The 18,896-nt window shown below is 48.9% G+C and overlaps 5 protein-coding genes across 5 annotated transcripts; all 5 read right to left on the bottom strand.

The window, feature by feature from the left end:
• Positions 1 to 3,558: 3,558 nt before the first annotated feature.
• On the bottom strand, positions 3,559 to 5,450 carry BO79DRAFT_195098 (uncharacterized protein; the record flags this gene model as incomplete). Its single annotated transcript, XM_025681109.1, has 2 exons — positions 3,559 to 5,215; positions 5,272 to 5,450. The coding sequence occupies 2 exons, from the start codon at positions 5,448 to 5,450 to the stop codon at positions 3,559 to 3,561; spliced, it is 1,836 nt and encodes a 611-aa protein (XP_025539402.1).
• Positions 5,451 to 5,633: 183 nt separating this feature from the next.
• On the bottom strand, positions 5,634 to 5,966 carry BO79DRAFT_102707 (uncharacterized protein; the record flags this gene model as incomplete). The annotated part of the gene is made up of 1 exon (XM_025677879.1): positions 5,634 to 5,966. A coding segment is annotated over one exon (333 nt), but the record flags the coding sequence as incomplete, so codon positions are not given.
• Positions 5,967 to 7,139: 1,173 nt separating this feature from the next.
• BO79DRAFT_195096 (putative ABC multidrug transporter) lies at positions 7,140 to 11,610 on the bottom strand. Its single transcript, XM_025681108.1, has 2 exons — positions 9,812 to 11,610; positions 7,140 to 9,755 (listed from the first exon to the last, which is right to left on the bottom strand). Exons 1-2 carry the CDS (start codon positions 11,549 to 11,551, stop codon positions 7,233 to 7,235), a joined length of 4,263 nt encoding a protein of 1,420 aa, XP_025539400.1. The 5' UTR covers positions 11,552 to 11,610; the 3' UTR covers positions 7,140 to 7,232.
• Positions 11,611 to 13,850: 2,240 nt separating this feature from the next.
• BO79DRAFT_245481 (uncharacterized protein) lies at positions 13,851 to 14,851 on the bottom strand. The gene is made up of 3 exons (XM_025685470.1): positions 14,590 to 14,851; positions 14,211 to 14,369; positions 13,851 to 14,151 (listed from the first exon to the last, which is right to left on the bottom strand). Exons 1-3 carry the CDS (start codon positions 14,718 to 14,720, stop codon positions 14,109 to 14,111), a joined length of 333 nt encoding a protein of 110 aa, XP_025539399.1. The 5' UTR covers positions 14,721 to 14,851; the 3' UTR covers positions 13,851 to 14,108.
• Positions 14,852 to 17,002: 2,151 nt separating this feature from the next.
• BO79DRAFT_265844 (potassium channel family protein) lies at positions 17,003 to 18,788 on the bottom strand (the record flags this gene model as incomplete). The annotated part of the gene is made up of 3 exons (XM_025686914.1): positions 17,003 to 18,506; positions 18,575 to 18,684; positions 18,744 to 18,788. The coding sequence occupies 3 exons, from the start codon at positions 18,786 to 18,788 to the stop codon at positions 17,003 to 17,005; spliced, it is 1,659 nt and encodes a 552-aa protein (XP_025539398.1).
• Between the last annotated feature and the right edge of the window lie 108 nt (positions 18,789 to 18,896).

Raw genomic sequence — 18,896 nt, 5'->3', positions numbered from 1 at the left:
TTAAGCAGAAAACCGGAACAAGGACATGATGGAAGGTGTGGACGACTCGGGAAGCATGACTTCATGGCACATGGGGGTGATTGGCGATCCCAGACACAGACAAGACAAGACAAGACAAGCCCGGGCTGGATGGATGCCGGAGAAATTGAATGCAGGATCAGCACTGCACGATGAAACCCAACTGACAGCTCACCGGCCAATGTTGCAGAACTATTCCTTATCCCTTCTTCTTCTTCCAGACTTGATACAGGATTCAACCTGCTGGTCATCGTCATCTGTCTTTCTCTCCCTTGCAGAGAAGTCAGGTCAAGTCAATCACATTCTATCTATGTGACAGCCATAGACCACTGCAACTGAGGGATTGTTCAAATGAATAATGAATTGTGGTACCTGAAGAGGAGAAAAGAAAAGAAAAAAACCTGGCTGGCCACCCAATTGCCTTCGAGTCCCGCCGGGCCGACCAAAAGGAAAGTTTTCACCATTTGCAAACCATTTTTCTTTTTTACTTTATCCGGTCCGCCATTGGTTTGGGCCCCATTCACTACCAACCAGTCAGCGTCTGTGGGGTGGGGACATGGCGTGGTGGTGGTGGCAACTCGCCAATCATGATGGCCCAAGGGTGAAATGGTCGAGGTTTCCAGACTCTCGGTGGAGTCGGGTCAGGGGGAAAATGAATGGATGGATGGTCCCGATTGCAACATCATCGCTGCTCCAGACTGTTTTATCTCCCGGTCACTTGCTGCTTGCTGCTATACTTGGATCCCGTGCTTCGTCCCATCTCGCCATCTGGTGTAACACGTACACCAGATGGCGCATGGCTCGCTTCTCGGCCTTGATCTCCTAACTAGTGGTCATCTCGATCATACATAGATAGATAGATATAGATCGGACCCATTCGTACTACACTTACTATCTGCTGTGTATCCACCGGGGATCGCTTGCACGGCCACTTCCAATGCACCGCCCGTGAGATAGATCGGTGCATCGTCCACGACTGCATCGCTTATGGAAGGCATCCAAGCAGTGTCTCGGCCTCGGATCCGGCGACACTAATAGAGACGGTCACTGCAGAGAATCTCCCGGACCGGGCTTAACCATCACCAATGCTTCAGATGGCCCATGTTTGATAAAGTTTCATCAACCACGGCCGAGTAGAACTGTCTCGCCATGATTGTAGCCTGCAGTCTCCATTCCCCAGTCGTCTCAGACTCATGCTTCTGAAACTGCTCTGTCTTTATGGCTGGGGCACCCATGTCAAGGTGAGAGCTCTTCTTTCTGCAATCGTCACCGATGGGATTGACTGGCAACGCTGCCGGTAGATCCTACAAGTTCCATTGGCTATGTGGTATTCTGGTTGCTCCCACCCCCGTGGACTGATGGCTGAGCTGCGGCGCGATAATACAGCGACATTTCACTTCGTAGAAGGCGACATGGAAGGGTATACCAACATCCCGACCCTAAAGATTAGGGGAGTGCAGGACTCCTTGTTCAAGTACTCCATTGCGATGTACCAATCATGCGATTCCCCCTAGTCAGCGTGGGTAGTACATAACAAGAGCCGGCACGATATCCCGGAGGACAAGAGAACCCTTGCCTCCATAGCAGCAGCAGCAGCAGTAATCAGAAACTTATCACCTTCCTAACATCCGCGATTGCCTGATCATTGTAGAATAAGCTCCCCGCAATGACGCAGTCAATGCCTTCATTGAGTTCAAGCAAGCCACTCCAACATCCCATCCCCTGTACCGGCTCGGATGATTCCCACGTAGTACATACACAAGCATGCAATCCAAGCACGGCTATCAGTACTTCTTGCAACATCGCGTATGTATATCTGCGCAGCGCAATGTCTGATGCTGGTTTTCACTCGGCCCGCTATGCTATGACTATAACTGCTGTCCCCGCCACTGATGGATTCCTCCCGCAACCACCCGGAATCAGTTTCTGCCTCTGCCATTCCATTCAATTCATTCATCATCCCCACCGCTAAGATTAACCTGTCAATATTGCCTGTCATTGGCATGGGGTTTTGTGATCCCGGGGATGCAATGCATGAAAAGACTCTGGACGATGATGATGATGATGATGGTTGAGGAATAAGGTCGTGATGAATGAATAGTACTACATCCGCCATCAACTATATACTACTAGTTACTTACTCTTAAGTTAGTACTAGTTGAATATATCAGAGTCGAAATGCTATATGATCTGTATGCTCACCATGGGCAGTTGGATTCTGGAAGAACCCCCAAAAGTGCCGTGTCCATGGGAGATTCTATCGGGTATTAGGTCATGTTGGAACCTGGCGGGTAAGGTTGTGGGAGAAGTCGACTTTGATAAAATAAACAACAGGCCTATATAATCATTTTCTGGATTATTCTATCATTTGATAGTAGTTCGCTGTCTTTTTTAAATTATAATAACCATGAAGTTATCTTAAATAACTGATCCGGACAGTTTGGCTCAGCAAGGAGAGTATAAATAATAATAAATAATATAAATCGAGCGACATTGCTTAATTCTGCAGCTATCCGCAAGTGCGCACGTGTCTTCCCTCTTATTTATTATTTGTTTCTTCCGCATGCGGCGTTAAATGTGTGGCATTAAATGTGTGGTATTAAATGTGTGGCGTTAAATATGTAATATTAGATATGTGGTTTCCGTACAGTTTCTCATTAATACTATATCTAATATTTTGCTACGTTGTATCGTCAACTGGCGAATTTATTTTTGTGGGCTGACGCAGTATAGATACTGAGTCTGTATATTCATTAGATAATGACTCTATAAACACCGGTGAGAATTTGACTTCAGATATCCCTCGCAGTAGCTCAGAAGATTCGAATAGCATTGTTGTTTTGACATTATATTAACCTTGCTGACCGGGCATAGTCTCAAGGATTAGTCATGCATATGTAGTCTAAGAATGTAGCCAAGGAGTGCCGCGCGAAGCGCGGCAGCTGCTTGTTATTTATAATATAATAACCGGGCTATTGTAGTAAGAACTGTCGGGATAATGTATTACAGTGGTTATGCGAGTTATAAGATAATAATTACTGGTTGTTAGACTACTGGTTCCTCAGGGATCAGTCTATTACATAGATATATAATATCTTTGTAATTATCATTAAAATCTGGAGTATTCCGCGGTTTATTTCTTACGTAGTCAACAGGCTTTCTAGCCTGACAAGTAGATCCTATCACACTGTGGTTGTATGTACTGGATTATTTGATGCAAGGATCATAACAATAGAAAACTCTAATATAAGTACCAAGAATGGCACTTGAAAGATCTAATATTATATTTCATATTTAAGTCCCATCCATGCCGATTCTTATAATCATAATTTGAAGAGATATAGTTTAAGCCTTTCTTTCCGGAGTCATGAAAATTTTTATATATTCTTGAAATAGCCTCACTATATTTCCAATATAAATAAGCTCTGCTGTATTCAAGCCCACTTCTAGTTTCGATCGAGTTGATCAGGAGATGGGGAACTGTTGATATGATGTTCTGGAATGCGTTTCATGAAGAAGCGCAGCCTCTTCCTTATCTTCCTAACTCGAGGAACTGGCAGGTTGAGAACTGCACGATGCGTTCTCCACCCTGCCGCATAAAGACTCAACAACGCTTCCGATAATGGATTTTGAGATTTTGCCGAATACCACAGCTCCATCCGTGCAGACCTCAGCTGTCGGACATTCCCCGTTGAGCAATTGACCTTGCTTGGAAATATGCTGTAGGAAGGACCTATTCTCCCAGCAAGTGCACTTTTCATCAAGTCTCTCACAGTCTAGGAATGGCCGTCCTTTTATCTTCCATATGTATCCTCCGGGAAGAAGGCGATAGGGTCCAGTATCAGAGCCACCCTGGCGTTGAGATATGTTGTTAATGCAGTGGATGGATGCAGCCATGAGATCCTGGCCAGGAACCAGTTTGTTGCAATGCGTGTTTTCAGTCAAGGCTTTCGATCCAACAATTGCATCTCCAAGACGTGAGCTAAATAGGCAGGGAATGCTCTGCAATAGCGGTATCCAGGAGAGGCCGGTTCTCTCAATGTTGATGGTTTTTAGGTCCGCTGTTGGCGAGTTGTGAACGATATCCATAAATTCATAGCCGTAAATCTCTCTCAAACGAGGCCTCTGTACCGTTGTTTTCGCGAAGTTGATTGAGAAACCCATCACAAGGTCACGAAGGGTCAATTTGTCCGTTCCTTCCTGCTGGATGAGGACATCTCCACTTCCTCGCAGGGTCGTCCAAGACGCTTGTCCACCATCAGGTTGTGGTTCTGCAAATGGTAGCTCCCGTGACTTGAGAAAGCCAGAACTGTCTCGGCAATAGACTAGTACCATGTGGTGAAGTACACTTAGCAGCGAGACCAACCAGGCACGACGCTCTTCTGTGTCATATATTATGACGGCTTCTCCGACACTGCTATTGAGGAGTCTGAGATAGTTACCCGAAGGGCTGAGCCGGACAGTGCATGAGAGTCGCTCAAAACTTACTGCTCCTTGAAGTCCGAGTTGTAGAGGAGAAGTAGAGCTAACAACTGCTTGAAGATTGGCTCCCTTCCAGCTCCACCTCACAGGCTTCTGTTTCGCCTTAGACCACCTGACTGTCGGCGGCAGCTTCTCAGTGCCAAGAAGAACTGCTGTTCCAGAGACCCATCCAACTCTCGCGCGTTTTAATTTAAGCTGTTCGATATCTAGCGTTTTTAGCCAAGCCGATTTTAGGGCCTGAACTTCTGAAACCTTAAATTGCGAGGCGTGGGGACATATCTCAACATGCCACGTCATAGTTTGGCTGTCACATGCCCCCATTGGTATCAAGGCAGAGGAGTATCCCATGAGAATAAGACCAGATCCAACATTTACTGCATATTCTACAGCAGAAATCTGCAGCAGGTCTTCAAAATCTAGATGCAGCCAATAGATTGAAGATTTTGATGTGGATGGCTCAACGGCGATAATTGCTGAGTCAAATAGATTTTGCCAACAATCCGCTTGATTGCTGTGCGGCTTGAACTCCGTGAGTGCCTCCAGAGTAGCTTTGCCCTGGCACTCATACTTCACATTTGCGGTCGAAATCGATAATGTTGCTGCCTGCGGCTGCCTTATAGCAAGACAGAGCCAGAGTAGAGCACTCGAGACGTTAGGTAATGCTTTGTGACTGATGACAGTTATTTTCTTTTCCCCTAGCTCGACGTCCATATCACTACACCCTAATTATTGTTAAATTATATAGCGCACGGCGCACGGGTTATCAAATACGACACACCTGAATGCCCTGTACCGTTCTCAAGCGCAATAATAATATGTTGGAGCAATTTAGCCCCTACTTTCCCATATGCCTTTCGCATATACTCCTCGCATCTTGCTGCTTCCACAAATTCATGTTTTGCTGTCAGAACCAATGCTTCTGTCAAAGCTCTCCGTATGTCTGATCTCATTCGGAGCATTTCTGTGATTTCGGTCTCACAACAGAAAGAGCTCACATGATTATTAACAGGAAGTTCTTCCGGATTTTTAGAAGTGGATCCTTCAACATTGCCCGATAACAATTTTTTCCTGTCCTGGTCGTTGCTAACAGGGATCTCTTCAGGGTACTTAGGCGTGGATCCATCAGTACTGCCCGATAAAGATCTTCTTCTGTCCTCCCTTTCTCTCTGCAACTGGTAGATCTCCCTGTCAAGAGCCTGTATTAATTTCTGAGACCGGTCAATGTGGCCAACAAGTGTGCTGCCTTGCAACTTCCAACGGTTCAATCGATCCATCTCTGCTGATCGCCGCCGATATTTAGTATCAATCTTTTCGCACAGCCGGCATTGTGTAGGCTCGAATTCTGTCATGTTCACTAATCGCATGCCGCAAGTTTCTCCAGTGCGCCACTCATAGTTACACCTGTGCGCGAATGAGGACCACGACCAATCTCCGCATGTGAATTTTTTTTGATTATAAAAGCACATGCTGCGTATATTTGTCTCGGTGTGTATAAGTTATATTGAAGTTCATCGAGGGTGGTGGGAATAGCTGAAAAGAAAATGCTTCAGTAACATGTGCGGGACAGTCAACAATTATATCCCCTCGTCGAGATGAACCGCTTTTTCGGTCCACTCCGATATTGACACGTCACATTTGCAATGTTATGACAGGTGCATTTGGGGCCCCGCCCCTGCACAGCATTGGAACGGACTCGAGGCGCAAGTCAGCTACGGGACAGGAGGCTATGGTGGGGGTTAGACAGTTGGTATAATGTAGTTGGCCAACGGAACCGCCGGGACAACGAGCCGCCGGTGACCCTCATGTTACAGACCCCTGCTAGTTAACTTACAAGGCAGACTCGCCAGGCAGAAAGCGCTGATAAGGGCAGCGCTCGGGCAAATACCAAGTTGTTATCTAGAAACTTTGTATAATGTCAACGGAATCAAACAAGCAGAAGTCATCTAAGTCCCCCACCTCACCCAAGAAGATGATGCGACAGAAACGAGACCGGCGTATTAAGAATCTCATACAAAAGGCCTATGAATATAGCAAGCTCTGTGATGCTGACGTCTGCCTGGGTATTCACATTCGAGAGTGTGTCCAAGAAGGTAATCTATACATTGAGTATTTTTTTGGGCGACTCTGAAGCATTCATTCACTATCATTAGCTTATTACTTTAGAACTATGCCGTGGGATTTACGGGAAAATTGGATGTAATAATACTAAACACTGACTCGTTTTCAGACTTTTATAAAATAAATTTCCATGATCTAGCTAGCTAACAGCCATTCCATCTAATATTAAACAATAACCATCCATCCACATGCAGCATTACACATCGACACGTATTCATCTATCGAGCAAAATCAAAAATCAAGATCAAGATCAAAGTCAATATTTTAGTGAAAAGGATAGAACAGATCAACTCCACAATGCGTGCAGGACAGAGGTGGGGGTAGTCTGATTCTCAGAACGAAATGAAGTAGAAAGAAAAGGGGTGCAAATGTGTAAATGCTTGACACAGACGCTGCCCAGATTAACAGACAATCAAAAAGATCGGTAGAAAGAAAAGTAAAGATAAGTGGAGAGAAGAATAGAAGAAATGGTGTATCGGTCTATATGCAAGACAGAGGGGGTAATGTAAGTAAGCAAAGGGGTATGTATGCATATGTACGTCTATAATAGTCGGCCAGCCATCCTTGGACTGACCGAATGCCAATAGGGGAAAGCGAGGCGAGAAAAAAACTCTCTACTCAGCATGCTTCGACGCCTTGGTCCTCAACTTCATCAGCACATACACCAAGGCATATGAGCTAATCGCGAACAAAGCGACGATCGCAGCATCTCTCCACCCGTAGTAGTAATCCTTCAGGTTGATGGTATACAGGTAATCGCTTCCGCGCGTGTACTCGCAGACGTGGCAGTCAGCCGTGGCGTCCGGGTTGATGAGGTTCATGCGCGCGCCGGCGCCCATCATGTAATCCTGGAGGTACTGGGCGCACGTCGAGCCGTTGGGAGGATCGAAGATGGCAAATTCGGACTCCTTGCAGCGGACGGGTGTGTCGAAGGTGGTGAAGACCAGGAGACTGCCCATGAGGTAGTTGAAGGGGTCGAGGTAGTAAATCCAGTAGCGCCAGAATTCTTGAATCTGGGTGTAGGGGACTAGGACACCGCAGAAAGAGGCAAGGGTTCCGATGATGACCGGGTTGATGAGCGAGGCGAAGATGGCGTTGGGGGCGTACGCGGAGACGAATTGACCGATACCCGTGTAGACGAACTCGTACATCAGCATGACGAAGAAGACAGCGCCGGATTTGTTGCTATCCGAGGGGAAGCCGACGGTGTAGTACCAGCAGGCGAAGTAGAGGACGGCGCAGATGCAGAGGTAGGGGAGTTCGGAGACGATAAGGCCAGTCACGAAGGCAATCCAGGAGTACATTTTAGATTTCTTTTCACGAGCGTCATAGATGTCGCGGCGTTCCAGGAAAAGGGGCTGCAGTTGGTTGATAACACCAGGGGCGACGAAGATAAAGTTGAAGATGGTGAAGAGACGGAGTTGGAGAGCGCCGACGTGGTTGCCAATCATCCAGAAGGAAAAGCCGTTGAAGAGGGCCGAGCCGACGTGGAGGGCCAGCTTGTTGTTCACGTAGTCGGTGTTACGGTAGACTGCGACGCAGGAGCGCTTGGTCACAATGAGGGTTTGCTGCCAGAGGGGCATGGCGAATTCGTTGCCGTCGTCGACGGTACCAGGGGGCTTGGAGGCGGCGTCGTCAACAATGGAGTCGAGTTCCTTGAGGGAGTTGGTGTGCTCGGGAGAATCCTTCCAGACTTGATGCCAGTCGCGACCTTGGGAGAGCGCGCCGGAGACCACGTCGATCATATGCTCGGCCGGGTTGGTTTCTGCGGGACAGGGGGCGCCGTAGCGAGCAAAGTAGTCCTTGACAGTTTGGCCGTTGTCACCAATGTCACCGAAGTAGACCATCTTTCCACCCTTGGCGAGGAGGAGTAGGGTGTCGAATTCAGCAAAGAGTTGCGCAGAGGGCTGGTGGATGGTGACGAGCACAGCTTGGCCGACGTCGGCGAGCTTGCGCAGGAAACGGACAGTGTTGTAAGCAGACTGGCCATCAAGACCGGAGGTGGGTTCGTCCAGGAAGATGAGAATGCTGGGCTTCGAGACCAACTCGACACCGATAGTGACACGCTTGCGTTGTTCAACGCTCAGTCCGTTTCCGACGCGACCAATAAGGGTATCGGCGATATCATGCAGTTCAAGAAGTTCAATGATGGTATCAACATACTTGAGCTTCTCCTCAGCAGGCACATGGCGAGGCTGGCGGAGCAGGGCGGAGAATTCCAAGGCCTCACGGACAGTGGCAAAAGGCTCGTGGACATCAAGTTGCTCACAGTAACCGGCAGAGCGCTGGAAGGAAACAGGCAGAGGACGACCGTCAACGAGGACGGAGCCATGAATGGTACCTTCAGTCTTACGCTGAGCCAACACGTCCAGGAGAGTAGTTTTACCCGCACCAGAGGAACCCATCAGGGCACCCAGCATGCCAGGCTTCACCCATCCGTATACCTTGTCGAGGAGCACGCGATCGCCACTAGGGGTCTTGACCGTGTAGGTGAGATCCTTCCAGGTGAAAACAGAGGTGTTTCGAACCAGCTGCTTGTCAAGGTCACTTTCACTCTGGCAATTGTCACCATGGGGCTTCTTGGCTTTCTCGTCGACCTGGGATTCCTCGTCGGGGCGGGCAACCTGGCGATGGGCATCGACCCTTTCGCGCGGGATGAGAAGGGAGGAACCGCTCTCACCGGGAGACTTCCAGCGGGACGTCGCGATGATGGTGGCGGCAGCAAAGAGCGCCCACCAAGCCCAGAGGATACCGAAGTTGCGCCAGACATGGGTATGGCTGTAGGATAGGGAAGCCAGGTATTGATCACCAGTGACATAGGTGCTTCCGGGGATGGCACCACCAACACCGGCGCATGATTGGTGCCCGTCTCCACCGTAGCCCTCTCCACTGGGAATGAGGTTGGTTCCCACACAAGGAATGATCTTTCCGTGGAATTCGTTGGAGAGCAGCGCATCGAAACCGTAAGCCATGGGGTTGATCCAGTAAATCCAGCCGAACCAAGGGTGCATCTGGGGCTTCTTGATCATGTAACCGGTGTACATGATCAGAGCCGAGATGAGGAAACCAGAGACCTTGGAGGCGCCATCGAACGTGCTGAAAAGCGCGCCGACCGCGCGGAACAGCGCTGTCATGGCCTAAGCGAGACGTCAGTACAATTCCGGGCAACAAGCGGGTATACGCGATGACTTACCATAGTTGCAGTGAAGACAAGGATCCAGTAGGTAAAGAACGCGCTGGCGGACATGGTGAGGCCAACCATGAAGTAAACCACGATGGAGAACACGCTGATTTGGAACAAGAGAACCGGAATGTCGGCAGTAATCTGAGCGATACAAAAGGCGGCGGGGTGGTAGTACGCGAAGCCTTTGTGTTTGACCAGAATCGGGCGACCGCTGAATGAGTCGGTGACTTCGGACATGGCCAGAAGACTGTTATAGAGCAGGGAGAAGAACAGAGCACCGGACTTGACAAACAAACCACCCGAGTTATTAGGGGCATTGTAGAACAGTGAACCAGCAATCAACGCCTGAACCAAGGTAGAGATCTGCTTGATGAAAAATGTGGCTTTGTCACCCCAGATGATTTGATACTGGCGGATAATGCAGGTCTTGACCTGGTCGATGAAGTCAACCGTCAAGGGACTTGTCTTGGAAAGTTTCTTGTTCTTCTCTTGGGCGACGGATTCCTTGAATTCGGCAGTGCGCTGGCGGGCCAGGTCAGTGTCGGGGTAGTCGTATTCGGAGATCATCTGCGTATAAATAGGCGACTTTTGGTATTCAGCGAGAATCATGTCCGCGTTTCTAGGGAAGCGATTCTCGTAGCCTGGTCTGATAATGCGTTCGGTGGGGACCGTGACACCGGTAAGGTAGTCGGCGACGTTGGAACCCTCGCGGCAAGCAAAGCCCAGATCCTCCATGAAGGGACGCGCCTGGGTCATGGGGCCATAGTAGATCTCCTTGCCTTCATCCAACACGAGCACCTTGTCGAACAGGTCGTAGATACCGTTTCCGGCCTGGTAAAGGGTTACAATGGAAGACAGACCCAACACATCCGTCATGGCACGAACAGCCTTGGTCCATTCGAGGGCCGTGCTGGCATCCAAACCACGCGTGCTGTTATCCCAGCAGAAAACGGAACCACGAGTCGCAAGACACTCGATAATGGAGACACGCTTACGCTCACCACCCGAGACACCACGCACGTATTCATTGCCCACTTTGGTATCGTTCGTATGCGAGATGCCCATGGATTCGAGAAGGAATTTCTTGGCTTCCTGGCGATAGGCTTCGGGGGACTCGACGCCGTTGGGCAGGTTGAAGGGAATCTTGAGACGAGTCGCAAAATCCATAGTCTGGCCCACGGTCAAGGTGGGGAAGAAGATTTCCTCCTCGGTGTTCATGACAATCTGGCCGCGGTACTGGGCTGCCTCATCCGATGTCAAGGATCCATAGTGAACGTCACCTTCAATCGACTTGTAACCGAGGCGTCGATTGGACAGCATCTTCAAAAGGGTGGTGCAACCGGAGCCAGGCCGACCCAAAACCAAAAGCATCTCTCCGGGTTTGACACAGCCATGGCTGTTGGAGAGGATGGAACGCAACGGCGGCTTGTTCTTGGACTCCTTGATGTGCTGAGGGATGTTGAACTGGGACAGGAAATTCTCGTTGACGGCGGCCTCGGCGCTGACGACTTCGACGGAAAGGTCCTTCCAGGTGACACCAAGTTCCTTGCGTTTGAAGCCGGATTGCATGTCCCGCTCGTTCTGCTGCTTGACCTGGGACATCAAGGCCCAGCCATCGGCACGACTGGCACCGGGGTTGCGAGGGGTGACGGTGGGATCTTCATCGAGGACGGTAGCGGTGCTGTCGGTATCTTCCTTGCCTTCGGGAACCCCGAGGGTGTAGGAGACTTTCTCCTGATCCTCCGCCATGGTGGGGTATAATGAAGGATGACTTGACGATGCTGTGAAAGTCAAGGGTCACCCTGTCGATCGGGAGTAAGGATGGTCATTTCGACCGGGGGCATTTTGGGGGAGCGAGAAGCTCATATACTCCTACCAGGCAGCTGGGGGAGTCGGTGGGGGCCTCCAAAAAACTTCAGGGAAGGGAATCGGGATCCAGGCCATTTCCGAGATCCACCGGGCACTTCGGGTGTGTGAAAAGCTCCGCTGAGTCAGGAGGATTCCGATACATCAGGCCGTCCAGGTACAGAGGTACGTAAGGAAAGGCGATTAGTTTGGACTAGTGGAATGTAAGAGATAGTTCGCAGCCTGCCATGATGGGGACGGGGGATCGGTTCCGTGGCTTCTGCAAGCAGAATCTGTTTACTTTTTTTTTTTTTTCTCCCAATCTATCGTGGCGCGGGCCACTTCCGCTGATTTTTCCTCTTTCGTGCAATCTTAGTGGGCCTTGCGGATGAATCCAGGGCCGTGAGTGGCTCCCTGTCAATCTCTATGGCCAATCAGGCTTGACTGTTGTCAGGTCGGCGCTATCAAACGGCCGAAACTCCGCTCGACGGAATTCTGTCTCTCTTTTTCCTCTGAGTCAGCGGATTAAACATGGCGAGAAGAGTGCCTATTGGTGCATTACTTACAGTCATGCTTGCCTTGTAACCTCTCTGCTGACTCAGCGGAACTTTGCGGCTCTCCTAACCACGATCCCCTGCCGTTTCGGCCTTTGGAGCTTTCTCGTCTCACAAATGCTAGTGGCGCCTGCGATCCATTGTCGTATTCCAGAACATTTGGGCATGGAACGTGTCTCATCGTCTGGCAAGCTTGGAGCTTGGACTTTCAGGGTCGACAATGTGCTGTCACGCTGTGGGACTAGACTGATGAAACTGTACAGTACGTTAAACCAATTTCTACTTAGTTACCAAGCACTGGTCTTTGAATCGGCTCTTGAACAAAATCTACATCTCTACGAAGTACTGTCTACTAACACAGACCCTGGGGATAGTTTCCGGAACATCGATCCCAGTCTGCCTGAAATGCAGACTGCATGAAAGTAAGTGAGCTGTAACATCACCTCGCTCTAAAATCTCACCGGCCGTATTCACATGCAGCCGCCCAGCAGCCATACATGCTGTGTACATGCCCTATCTCGCAATCACCATCCAGATACCTTGGCTCGGCAATCAGTTGATCACAATATCAGTAATTCTATCAGATAAACATACCGAATCCTTGCAATGACACAATCGTCCATCCTCAAAATAGTATACCAAGCGGTCAATCTTGATCCACCAACCTGACACGAGGAACGCCACCAAAGTCAACCACTAACTCATTGTTCGAGACTTGTGCATTTATAATATTGACCCCAAGCCTCGCTCATACTAGCCGCCGAAATGCCGATCTTCCTCGGGATTTTCCTTCAGTTTCTTATCTCCGGCCACAGTTTCTCTACCTCAGGGGTGGATCTATACCCGTTTTGGTGGTGGTTGCAGCCTGCAGCCTGCAGCGGAGAGGGTTTGATGAGTCGATGACCCTGTCCTGTCCTGACCCTGCTGTCCCTGCTGTCCCGGCTGTCCCTCTCCTGTCCAGCCTACCGATCGGGCCGCTTCCGAGCCCGATCAGCCTTATGTGACTGTTTACTACGGTCGCAAACTGAACCTCAGACAGCTAGTCACACGACAATTAGGAGTCATTCGTGCGCAGCACAAACTAAACTTGAGAAACGTATGATGAACATGGGTAAGAGGTGATATTCTTTATCGTGAAATAATGTTACACGTGGTTGGTTGCCTTAGCTGCCTCAGCTTACTGGGATGAACAGTACGGAGTTTCTATAGTATCTTATTCCGGATGCACCCCGGTGCATACTTCGTAAGCGGGTAAGCTTGAAGTTGGCATGAACCTGTTGTTCTTGCTATATATGATTTATATTATGATACCTATTATCGTCCCATGTTGAAGCTGTGCTGGGTACTCTGTACCTGCCATTCAATGAGTGGACCCCGACCGTGCTCAACATTTCAAGTCAATAGGTGTTCCTGGCGGTAGTAGTAAGTAATAAGTAGCCCTTTGAAGGACACCAAGAGGCTTCATCGACAGGCTTCAAATTGATGATGTAACAATGTCTAACTAGTCCTACAGCTAGTATTACTGATTCACTCCTAGATTGTTTTTGTGTGTAGCTTTTAAATAAGAGGATAATAATGACATGTCTCATTCACACCATGACCTTGGTCCATTGACCACATACCACATACTACCAGTAGTAAATACTTATATACATGCAAATCCAGTTCAGTCTAGTTCAATTCCTCCATATCACAACTCCCTACTGTCATCATCATAAGATCCTGCTTGACAATCCGGCGGGGGTTTTCGTATGGGGTGGTCCGATAGCGGTTGACTTCACTAGGAATCAAAGTATCGTGACCGTTGGGTGTTTGCTAAAGTAGGGAACGGGAACCATCAAGATTCCATCGAAAGCGAAAATAAAAACAAGGACGAAAAGTCAATGAAACAGAGTTGTTGAAGCCATCTAGTAATAGCTCGTGGGACCCTGCTTTCTACCGAGAATTTGGCTGCAACAGAACCAGTCAGTGAAATGCTCATTTGTGTTCCTACCAGCAGTATAACTCACAGATATTGGTCCAACTCATCTAGATGACGACGGTGTTCGAGCATCTTCTGCCGCACCATCTGGTATGTCTCGGGTTGTTCAGGTTGCGTCTGCGTTGGCTGCTGGGTCTTGACAAAGTATCGCTCGCTGGTGGCTTCCCGGCGGGTGATTGGCTCTTTGCTGCATGTGAAAGTGACGGTTAGCTTCGGGTGTTACGAAGTACTGCTGCTGGTGGTGCTGTTTGCAACCATTGCAGTAATGTTTGAAAAGAAGGAGAGTGGATCAGAGTTGCTCCGAAACAGTCCATGACGTCATTGCAACAGGGCCCGGCAGTCTCCGAAAGGGGAACAACAACCAATACAGGAGATAGCAGTTGGATAGCGGTCAGGTTCACACTTACTCGGCCAGATATCCACGGGGCTTGGGATTGATCACTTGTCCTTCGCGTCGAGCTGGGATGGCAATTGAGAATGATCGCACGTTGCTGGAACTGCGGACAATAGGACGCGACATTTGGCTGAGAGGCGACATGATGACGGTATAGTATAGATTGATGTGTATCTCTTCGAACTGATGCAAAGCACGGGTGTTGTTGGAATGAGTGACCGTTGCGGTAGAATTGAAATGTGAGTTATGAGACGTCTATTTGAGCAGTAATAGCGTTATACAATGGGATGAATGAGCTATGAACGATTGGGCGACTGGCCGATTATATACAACGACTGGATTGTCCCGTGAATGTCATGTGACTCAGCTGCCCTCTCAATCCGGCGATGCTGAAACCAAAGTTCTCATTAATGCAGCAACCCAGCTTCCCATTTTCAGGCGAACCAAATTGTTTGCCCTGAGACCAATCTTCCATCTCCCATCCAACAACGGACCAGTGTCGTCCGCCACCGCCACGATCGACGAATCCCCGGATCGGCATCCTTCTCATCCCCCGGCCTTGACGGCCCCGCGCCAGACAAGTGATGGTCATTGCTTTGCATCATTGGACAGGAAGAGAAAGGCCCGGCGACGCAAGGGATGGATGGACACTTCCTTCCTTTCCCATTTCCCTCTCACAGTTTATTACCGCCACGGGCGGGATTGGTGGTGCTCTGTTTACCAACCATGTGGTATGATATCATCTGCGGGGATGGACATGCCAATCTTTGCGAAGACGGACCTATGGTTGAGCTGTGTCACTCCTGCTCTGCTGCAACTCTGCCAGGACACCTCTGCTCCGGCCAATGACAGTCCACATTGCCACGACAAATGATTGCCGGTCGCTGGCAGGCATTTCCCGCTGCACCAGAACAGCCAGCTTGGGCCAATGTTCTGGCTGCTGGCACGGAAGGTATACGAAGGTAGTATGCGAATCTGCAACATCCCAGCTATCTGTCCTACCCTGCCAAAAAGGCCTCGGTGGTAATCCTGCATACCACCAACGCAATGGTACTAAATACCTCACCCAGCTCTGAATTCCTAGTTACACGTCCAATAACACCCGAAATGCGCTTCTCAAGCTGCTTCTCCGTGCTCAAGCTTGATTGATGGGAATGTGACAATCGACGTCATTTTGCTTTCGCGTCCGTCCACCAGATGGCCACATGGTTTTGAAAGAGCGGGTTCCAAACTCCTGCCCGCCAGTCCATTGAGCAAGAAAAGTTCCAGAACCGCAATACCAAGGGAAGGTCATCCGAAGAGTGCTCGTGTTTTTGCTTTCTCTGCTACAGCGTATCAGGAGAATACCCAAGTTACCTAGATTGGTTGCTGGCAAACTCAACTGCTAATCCACCACTTGTATCGCTGGATACGTACATTGACAGCGTCACACTTTGCCTTCAACATTGCCTTGAAGGCGAGCTTTGAATTAAGATGACGGCGGGCGGCTACTACCGGGGGATCCTCGGGCGGGCCACTGCCGAGACTAGCCCGTACTGTAGCAGTATGCATGGTAGATGTATACTACATACAACTACTACTTAGTAAAATGTAATATCCAGTACTATCATGCTGAGAATTGAATTATTTTTGTTTTAAAGTTATCATCATCAACAATATACTGGTGCCAAGCTCAAACTGCCTTGCCTTAGTACTACTACAATTTTTACTAAGTAGTAACCTCGTAAATATATACCACTGCATGAACAGTCACTGCGATCATCAATTTTTGAGCATTGACCACACTCCACCAGACTAGTACACTTGAACGATTGAGATTGGTAGCAATAGTAGTAGCCAGTATTTGAAGAAGAAAACAACTAATCATCAATTATAGATCACATCCCCTAGTAGTATAGCAAGCATTGCTATACATCATCATCTACCATTAACCAACAGTAGTACTCTTCCAGTTTAACAGCAGTCAAACCAATTGATTGTCCCAGGTCTGTCATAAATTCAAAATTATAGTAACTTATAGACTTCATTATAGCTTGCCAATTTGCAATGAAGCAGCTTCAGATTTATGCTGTCTGACTGGTGACACTGTATAATTCGGTATGAATCGTTGTGCGTGTATGTTTGTACGATTAGTCATGAGCCGTTCATAGTGCATAAATGATTAATATAGTATTAGTCTTGCACAAGTATGAATTAAGTAGACAGTCCGTTCTGAAGATAGTAGTCTGATATTAATTATGTGTAGAAAACTGCGGTTGACTTTAGTGTCAGCAAATCGCTAGGAATAGTTATTCATATGATCATCCATCAACAGCTGGAATAAACATGCTGTACATCAATCAACGAGTCCACTATGTACTGTAGTACATCCTGTCAGGCTCCCTGCATAGCAAGGGATGAACGAGAATGACCATAAATACGTATCCCTATCTACCCTCACCTATATCCTCCCTCAAACAAAAACACAACTTCTCAACCAGCAACTTGACCATCCACAGAATCTCCTTATTTCTCTCCTTCGTGGACTGATTCGCAGACAACACCTCTCTGATTACCTGCTGACGATGACTCTCAGCCGCAAGCACTTCTTCTCCGTCGTCTCCATCAACACGGAGCAGAGATACAACACGTGCCCATTCACGATGTAGATCGATGTCTCTGCTGTCGTCCTTGAGAATGTCCACAAGAACCTTGATCTCCTCGGTGAGGTGGAGTCTGTGTTCTGCAGAACTGAAGTAGTTATCTGGGCGTTGCCTCTCAAGTGGGAGACTCAATGTGTCAGAAGCTGGGCAGTACTGTCTTTCTATGTCGATGTCCATACCACCACCCGACACACTCAAACCTGCTCCTCCAGTAAAAACAGGCATATCCAGCCTCCTCACATTCAAATATGCAGCTACACGCCCTACACAAAATCCCCATGACCACCCCCTCCCAACCCTTCTCACAAAATAAACCACCGTATGAAACCCCACCTGACCAACAACCCCAACCAACGTCGTCATAACCGGTACCGCCAGCAGCGCCCAAAACACAAAGAACGACTTTCCCAGATTACTCGTTGGATAGAAATCCCCGTATCCGATCGTCGTCAGCGACACGAACGTGAAATACAGTGACTCAAAATACGTCCATCCCTGGCCTCGCTCGGAGGACTTGAAAATGCGGGCACTAACAAGCCAAAGGAGGAGCCATGCGCACGAGGAGAAGATGAATACGATCCAGCGGTGACGGCTTTGCCGTTGGGATTTGATCTGCCTGAATTTGACGATATCGCGATGGGGTGATTTGTGGAGGTGGATACCTTCTGCCTCGAGCTCGAACTTCAGACGCAGCTCGCCCATCTTCCTGGAGAAGGAGGCGATTGAACTGACGAATAATCCTAGACAGGTAATGGACCCCGTCGCGTAGGGGATTAGTAGGCTTCGGCCGAGATGGGTCTTTGGGGCGATGTTACCGATTCCGATTGTGAGGATGGTGTATGTGGACCAGTAGAGGGAGTCTGGTAGGGACCATCCTTCGATGGGTATGTAGATGGCTGCGCCGCCGAGGAGGAATGCGGCCAGCGTGAAGGCGCGCAGCACGATGCTTGTGTTTTCGATCATGCGGCGGTCTTGCATGCTTAGGTGGATGGTGCGGACGCTGCATGCGTAGATTGTTAGGAGCGCTGCGATGAAGAGGTAAAGACTGGCGGCGAAGATGCCGTAGTAGAAGTTCTGCGTGTAGAGCCGTGCTTGAGGGGCGATGGTATAGGATGGTTGATGTACAGTCACGCCAATTAAACTGAAGAGGAGCATTGAGGATATGAAGTAGAGTAAAGCCGTCGCGAGGTATCCTCTCACTGCATCCCATTTGAGCATCATGATCAGAAGGAGGGTAAGATCAGCTGTGGCGGCGAGTGCGAGCGATATAGCCTTGATCGTGACGGCCCTACTGAATCATTCAGATGCGATGATCAACACTCAAAAGGCTGGACTATATCGGAAATGGAGACTCACCAAGCACTCTGCACTACTACCACACTTCCCACATCAGAAGAATCATTTTCCAGCCATCCAAAGCTAACAGCACAAATACCGAATATAGTTGCCATTGCGCTAATAGTTCCCTGGACATGTTTAGCAACCATCATCACTGATCCATTCCATAGAGATGGGGGAAATATACCGCCAGAACAGGGAAGCTGGTACACGCGAGCCACCAGCGAGACATTCCGACCGAGAGTAATTATATCAGAGCAGCAGTAAGCAGCAGTGAAGTACAGTCTGTTCTCCGAAATTTGAGATATGCAGTGATTTGATTTGTTCTGCATATGAAGTC

Source organism: Aspergillus costaricaensis (genome assembly GCF_003184835.1).
Source record: "Aspergillus costaricaensis CBS 115574 unplaced genomic scaffold BO79scaffold_16, whole genome shotgun sequence".
Taxonomy (NCBI): Eukaryota; Fungi; Ascomycota; class Eurotiomycetes; order Eurotiales; family Aspergillaceae; genus Aspergillus; species Aspergillus costaricensis.
This window is presented reverse-complemented; position numbering and strand designations above follow the sequence as displayed.

Excerpts from the sequence above, each read along its gene's own strand:
- BO79DRAFT_245481 (XM_025685470.1), bottom strand. The coding sequence starts at position 14,720 with ATGTCGCCTCTCAGCCAAATGTCGCGTCCTATTGTCCGCAGTTCCAGC. Across the intron at positions 14,370-14,589 it reads CCCCGTGGATATCTGGCCGA|CAAAGAGCCAATCACCCGCC; the intron begins GTAAGTGTGAAC and ends TTTCACATGCAG. Across the intron at positions 14,152-14,210 it reads GATGAGTTGGACCAATATCT|CCAAATTCTCGGTAGAAAGC; the intron begins GTGAGTTATACT and ends GTTCTGTTGCAG.
- BO79DRAFT_195096 (XM_025681108.1), bottom strand. The coding sequence starts at position 11,551 with ATGGCGGAGGATCAGGAGAAAGTCTCCTACACCCTCGGGGTTCCCGAA. Across the intron at positions 9,756-9,811 it reads TTGTCTTCACTGCAACTATG|GCCATGACAGCGCTGTTCCG; the intron begins GTAAGTCATCGC and ends CGTCTCGCTTAG.